We start from the raw sequence: 7,500 nt of genomic DNA, 5'->3' as shown, positions 1-7,500 counted from the left end.
GTTCAATCACACTCACACACACACACACACACACACACACACACACACACACACACACACACACACACACAGGAGCGTTAAATCCACTGGAACTATTAAAAGGAACAGAAGCACTGATGGCTGTATGTTATATTTATTCAACTTACCACATAATGTTTCTTCCTATGCTTAGTATATTTGTTTTAGTAAACTGGATTTAGTAATAATCTACTCGTTGTCAACACTCTGGGGGCTATTCATTAAGCTGTATGGTAGAGGCACATCATTTGGCAGTCGCAAGTAATCCCAGCTCGTTCATAAATGGATCACTGCCTATTGAAACTTCAAAGAAGAGTACATATCGCACACTAGAGGATATCTTTTTGCCGATTTTATTTGCGTGAACGCGAATAAAAACGTCAAAAAGATATCCTCCAGTGTGCGATGTATACTCTTTTTTAAGTTTAAATGGTTCTACTGCACATCATCAGCACCTGGAAAAAAGAAGGGCTGTGCACAGGGATTATGACCTTTGATGGATCACTGCCTATGTTGGCTCGCAAAGTCTTAAACAGTTTGATCAATAAAGAAATCGTTAAATTATAATTTGAGCAAAGACACTCTCTTTGCTTTGATAGTGTGCAAGAAGAGGTAACAATCAAACTGTGTCTTCCTCTACAGTACATAAGCTCAGTCTGTGACGTTTTAAACTTTAGATGGCACTTTAGTATGCTAAATGTCCTGATCCTAAATTATTGTGTTAATAAATAACATCACAAACAAGTTGTGGTGTGTGTGTGTGTTTGTGTGCCTCGGTAAGATTAAGAGGGGGAAAACTATAGAAAAAAGCCTCTCAGTTACTCCTACAAAGCCATGAGTTCTTTTTGTTTAGTTTTGATTTTGTTTTCTGATAAAATAGCAGCAACACTACCATGTGATTCAACCCATCACAGATTGTCCATGTTTTGCTTTATTTGATGGTCATTTTGACATGAATCACATGGAAATAATGGTGGAGAAAACACTGTAATCCGTCGACACGGTTTAAGAAATCAAACGGCGATCGTCTTATGCGAGTCATGACGCTGTCTGTTGTGCTAAAAGCAGGCCCCTACCATCACTGACCCATTGCCAGTGACCTTCATGAATAACCCCTATAAGTGCCTCAAAGCCTACACATCTTAGTACACTTATTGCAAGGAAAGAAGCCATGGCCAGTAAGGGTGGCAAGATGTGAGTCTGATCACTGCACAAGATGGAGCTGCCCCACTAGTAAAAAGACATATAATGCACTGGACATGGTTGTACAGATGCACTCTAGAGGTTTCCTGTAGTATGTACAGTTTTGTAGCATGTATGGAGGACCAGGGTATCGGCCTTTAGGTGAATAGTGTCTTTATTTTGTGTCCGTCTGTTGCCGCTGTTATATTTGTCAGTATCTGTGTGTTTACAATGTCCTTAGTTTGCAGATTCGCTCCTTGTGGACAACAGCAATTGGACGTAGGAGCAAACACCAAAAAAATTAAAAATAAACTGTCCAGCCAATCTTTGTTTTTTCAAGGAATCCGAATGAAACATGAACAGTGCTCCACTTCCTGTTGACGCGCTGGCGTCCAATCCCCAGACAGTGTTCTTGCCCAAGAGCGGAGGATTACAGTCCTGGGTTTCAACACCATGGCAACGTGTCCGAATCCATGGGTTTCCCTAAGTAGCAATAGGATCCATAAACAGGCACCCACATAAGTAATTTCCACTTAAACTTTTTTTTTTGCTTCAGTTAACATGATAAAATAAAAAATATATATCCATAAAAAAATCAAACTGCATATATCTCTAAATAGCATAGTGCATGTAGGCCTATATATCTATAATGTACAAAAACATGCAGATTCATGCTCGAATGTATCTACAAGTAATCAGTGATTTACATTTGATACATATCTAAACATTGATGACATAAGTCTAATGACACACCATATTTTAATGTAAACAGACCATACTTAACATGTTGCCACAAAATGTCCTCAGCTTGGATGAACCACTGTGGTGTATCTTTCTCAGAATCAGACACACAAAAACATTGGGTGGAATGCATGAGTTTGAGTATACCAGTTGCTTAGCAACCGCACCGCTCCTAGAGGAGATGGCCATACCCTTTGAGACACCTGTGTGTGTGCATCCAACTATTCACGAGGGACTCCAAGGATGTATTCTGTATGCTGTATGCAATTCAATACGATACAATTTTCCATTTTAGCTCCAATAGCTCAAGGTGCTTTACTGGTAATGACACCAAGAGCTTAAGAGCTGGATCTTTACATCATCCAGCATACCAAGTCATACTAATGTGCTGTGTGTATACGTATGTATATGTAGGAATATGTAGGACTAGAGTGAATAGGAGGACAAGAATATGAAGTATGTCTAAACTGTATTGTTATATATCAGTATTGCCCTATCTGTCCATGAACATGCTTTTAGCACATATATAGTATAGGACAGAGTCGTATTGAGGCATATACGGCTCTGGTATAGGCGTTTGGAACTACAGCATGTGTAGCACACAATGTAGCTGATACGTAAAAGGGTGCTGCTGGTGGTTCAAAGTGTCTCATGTTTCTGATGGAGTGACACATTGCTTCAGTGTGACATGGCGTGACATGAGATTAAAAAACAAAAAGCAGCGGCACTGTTAGTTTCATTGCCTTCAGTCAGGATGTGACGTGATTAGGTTGGTCTTTACTGTCTTTGGCACACACCAAACAGACTGTTACGGTAAATCGAGGACAGGGTTACCATAGTGCCAGGTTTGTATCTCTGCCTCTGCCCCTTTAGATAGCATGCTGTTCTCTGCTTACGTGGACCCAGTATAGACAAGGTCTTTGCAGTTATTTGTGTGTAAACAATCGAAGACACTTCAGCTTGGCAACAGAGCCGAAGAGTTTTTTTTTTTTTTTTTTTTTAAACCATCAGACCAGACTAGTCGAGACCAGAAAATAAACCAAATGTGACAGAAGCAGCCAATGAGCATACACACATGCAAATAATAAAAAGTGAGAAAAAAAAGTGGGCATTCCATGTGTTTGGTTTTGTTGCTCATTTCTTCCAAATAGTGGCACAATGCAAACATACATTCATTGCAAACACACACCCGAGCATACAGTACACACACATGAAAGTCCAGTGTCCCCCAACAGCAAGCCCTAGAGTGTTGTTTAGTCTCTGTCCGGTTTTTAAAATGTCTCTCCCACTCCTGGCGTTGGTTTGGTATTTTGTGATTAGTCTTTGTTGGCGGCCGTAGTGCTTGTGGACGATGAAGAGGGATGATCCATGCAAACTAGGCCAGGCTCGAGATAGATAGATAGAGAGAGAGAGAGAGAGAGAGAGAGAGAGAGAGAGAGAGCGGCAGAGGCGAGTGCGGTGCAGAGCGGAGGGGAGGGGTGACCGTGGCCGTGTGCGCCAGCGAGCCAAGACAAGGAGTCCAAGACAAACAGCGCGCCGTCTCAAGAGAACCAGACAAACAGAAGCGTGGATGAAAGGTCACACACACACACACACACTCACGCACACACACACACACACACTCACGCACACACACACACACACACACACACACACACACACACACACACGTGAGGTCCAGCTGGAGCAACATCTACCATTTCGCATTCCTGGTTTTCCTTTACTTTTCGTGGAAGCACATTTCCTTTTCATGTCATGAAAAACCTCGCTACATATACACCATTCTTCTCCCTAAATTTGGAGCTTTGTCCTTATACAACATCGAAGCTACTACATGTGGAGCTGTCAGATAAGAGTCCTTTTTTATTGCCAGAGATAATGGTCAGAACAAATGTGAATCAGGATAATTTACAATGACAGCAGCCACATCTAGTAGAAGCATTTCAAATAGAAGGGAACTCTAAATTCTTTTTTAGGCAAATGCCAATATAATGACCTTTCATATTTACAAATTACTAACATATACAATGTCCTTTATGCTACTCTACAGAGGTAAGTGTATGGGTGGAGGGGGGTCTTCCACTAAGAGGGATTTGAGATATTTTTGTACAGGCACAGGTATGGACACCTGTCACGCCAGGGTGGGGGACTTCACAGAATAGACGGGATGGGGGACCGCGAGCGCCGCAGTGGACAGGGTGAGCCGTAGGGCGAGGTCACCGGAGACAGCCTCAGCGTGTTACCAGCCAGGCCTGCTATGTTGTTTAAGCTCCGCGACTTCTCATAGCCTTCAAATGCGAGAAAATGCATATTAAGACACACAGCAGTGCAGTGATGCGCACGCTCCCATTCTGGCACAACCACACACACACAGACAGAGACACACAAAGACAGACACACACACACACACACAGAGACACACACAGACAAAGACACAGACACACACACAGACACAAAAACATATGTGCGTACACACACACACACACACACACACACACACACACACACACACACACACACACACAAACATGCACAAACAGCCATATAAAAAATTAAATAGTGACCCAGCCAGCCAGAGTTTATGGGAACGTGCCATGTACATGTAAGACATATTCTCAGGCACACAGCATCATGCCCAGTGCAAATACAGTGAAAACAGCTTTATCTCAATAGTGTGCAGTCAAATGCCTGCTAGTGAGGATGAACATTGTACCAGTGCAATGGGATATGAGTACTTGTTACATTTCACACAGCGTTGTATGCTAAAAAAGATGTGTTAAACCAGGCTTGCCGTAACGGTGATGGTACTACAAATGAAGATACTGAAAGGTGATTTGTGACAGCGATGTGATGAGGGTTGTGACTGGTGATGCTGTGCGATGCTGTGGATGGTGACCATTAAGAAGCAGAACCAAGGGCTAGCACTGTTGGGATATTTTATACAAAGAGTCACCGAAGACTGTGTTGGCCTTCACTGAAGCCACATTTTATGAACAACTTCATAAAATGGCAACTTAAACTATGTTATAACGACTTAATTGCTTCACAGTGAAACAGGCAAAAACTGTCCTGACACAAAAAAAACCCAATCAAAACAGAAGAAGTAAGCAATGTCATTGTGTCCTCCATATGAGACAGCAAAGCAAGCAAGCCAAGATGTGTGTTCTCCCTCTTTAGCCTGGGCTTTCACAGACTGAATGAGGCCAGCTGACGGACATACTGTAGACAAAGGTAAACCCTAAGTCTTTGGCAGTTTGTGGTAATTTGTGGAATGTGTGTTTGTAGCATTTCCTATGACAGCAGTAGGTACTGTATTTAGTGCTCCATTTTCCAAAATATTTAAAACTTTCGATAAGCTTTCTTATGCTAGATGTGGTCTGTGGACTGCCAAAATTGACTTACTAAATTCATCTTCTTCGCTTAATCTCAGATAGCAACTGCCCATCAACATGTCCTACTGTGAACCAATGGAAACCCAGCGTGTCCATCCCAAGAGGACAGCGTCTCCATGGTGCCTGTGTCTCAGAGGTTCAAAGTTACTGGTTCATGCACCACCACCCAGACGGGTAATTTTACTTAGATGCAACCTCTGTTCCCCCAATTAGCAAATCCACATGACGGACACAAAATATAGGGGGGAAGTGCTCTTGTTCCTAAACCTGGAGCCTCTATCTGCGCTAACTGTCAGAGTGTTACTGTCTTGTGGGTCAGGTTGTCCCCCTTTGCCCTGCACCCTAATCTGGAGTCCATCAGACCTCCGGGGAGCCACGAGGCCAACGCACCCATGTGTGCTGGGCACAGCAGGAGAGAACGGCTACAGCCTCCTCCTCGTGACCTCAGCTTGGTTCTTTGATGAAAGCTTTTCAAAGTTTCGAAGTTTCCAAAGGTTCAAAATGTACAAGCTATGATAATGAAGGTTATTTAACTGTTTAAAAGAGAGCGCTTTGGGGTTTTCTGGTTTTGAAGCCACAACCTCCTATGATGATTTTCTGTCTCTCTCTCTCTCTCTCTCTCTCTCTCTGAAAAGTCTATGTGTGTCCCAAAGTCCCCAACCTACATCAATCCAGGCATGTAAAAAATAATAACCGTGGGCAGTCTGGGCACAGCTATGGGCACCTGCCGGGTTCATCAGCACCAGCAGCATATTAAACACTAGTGTGAGGTAACAACGTACACATGCTGTGTGCTCCGAGAATTATGTGCATCACTGGCAGTGTTGCAGGCCAGCATTTGTGCACACTGTGTTTGTGAAACCCATGGGAAATCACAAGGCCCTTAGAGACTGTGTGTGTGAAGAGTGAAGTGGAGTCCTCAGGCATTCTGAATGGTTTAAACTGAGGTTACTGAAGAGTCCACTGTCTCTGTCAGTGTAAAGGTACATCATATTTTACAGATCATTAATTTTCTGTTTAAGTAATTTCTCCATAAGCATGTTGACATTTACTACTGTATGTCAGAGATATTTAGAGTTTATTCTCTGGATCGCTTAGAGTTCATCTTCATATCGGTCATATCACTCAATTCGGTTTCCCTTTGGCATATTTGGAAGACAGAGTCCCATAATATGTCAGACATATTCTCTGTCCATAAAACATCAATTTAGCATTAACAGTGATAGCATATTATTTTATTAAGTTTGTATTTTATCAAGTAAATAAATTGTGATAAAAGTTCCTCAGTCTACAGAAAAGACAATTTTTGTAAACATAAAAGCCTATCCACATAAAAGCAGGTTTCAGGCATTGAAGACCACAATTAGATACCATGTCCAGTTTTTCTCTGCTATCTACAACCCATCTCTGCCTTTGGGACTCCTATGTCTGTGCTTTGTCCTTCTCCTCAGTTGTTAGATCAGCAGAGGCTAAACTTAAGATGCCCTTTCAGCTCCCTGTCTCTGTGGACGAGCAGAGGGCAGGTTGTCTGGTCTCTGCCCTTAACTGGGCTGCCTTGCTGGTACGGTGAAGGGGTCATTTCCCAACATAGCCCTGGGGCAATGCTCTAATAACCCCCCCCCCTCCCTTGCTCCTGCCCATGTGTTAGCCTGTGCATACAAAACAGCCATTAGCGGTGCGCTGCAGCTATGCTGTCCTCTTTAGGTGAACTCAAATGGGTTCCCTTCCTGTTGCCGATGACAACGGCGTTATTATTACCGCCTGAGGCGATAATCAAAGGGGCATATTGCCATGCTGATGAAATCGTGTCAAATCACACACATCTTGAGCAGCCTTTGAGCTAAGTGTGGATGGATGCTTCCCTTAGCATAGTGTTGGCGGGTGTTTTGTTAGCGGCTTCTGACTGAATCACCATTGCCTTTCCTTGACAAAAACAAAAATAAGAAAAGTCAGGGTGAGAAAAAGGTGTGAAACTGTGTTGCTATCAGTTGTGGCGCTCTAATTGAACATTGATGAGTAATTGAGGAGGATCTATATTCCATGACAGACAAAAGCATCACATGACATCACATCACACACAAGCCCATCATCAGAGTATGATGGATGAGAATGAAAGCCTGATGGATGACTGCGGTGTTCATTTCCCTGAGTGATTCAGAATAATTGT

At 42.8% G+C, this 7,500-nt stretch overlaps 1 protein-coding gene across 8 annotated transcripts in view; it reads right to left on the bottom strand.

Moving 5' to 3' along the window:
* Positions 1 to 2,833: 2,833 nt before the first annotated feature.
* The window catches only part of kcnc2 (potassium voltage-gated channel, Shaw-related subfamily, member 2), a 66,820-nt gene continuing 62,153 nt past the window's right edge, over positions 2,834 to 7,500 (bottom strand). For 4 of the 8 annotated variants that reach the window (XM_076297374.1, XM_076297377.1, XM_076297378.1 and 1 more), the window contains one exon: positions 4,093 to 4,229. In XM_076297374.1, the coding sequence (XP_076153489.1) occupies positions 4,093 to 4,229 (137 nt within the window). Of the gene's footprint in view, positions 2,874 to 4,092; positions 4,230 to 5,753; positions 5,766 to 7,500 lie in introns of those variants that run through there. The other 4 variants (XM_076297376.1, XM_076297375.1, XM_076297379.1 and 1 more) reach the window with 4 other exon arrangements.

This window comes from Alosa pseudoharengus, unplaced genomic scaffold, assembly GCF_046254945.1.
Source record: "Alosa pseudoharengus isolate Yale_2024_CS ecotype anadromous, Long Island Sound unplaced genomic scaffold, YU_APseudo_1.1 YU_APseudo_1.1_scf_20, whole genome shotgun sequence".
NCBI classification, from domain to species: Eukaryota; Metazoa; Chordata; class Actinopteri; order Clupeiformes; family Clupeidae; genus Alosa; species Alosa pseudoharengus.
Note: the sequence above shows the minus strand (reverse complement) of the source record. Positions and strands in the feature narration are given on the sequence as shown.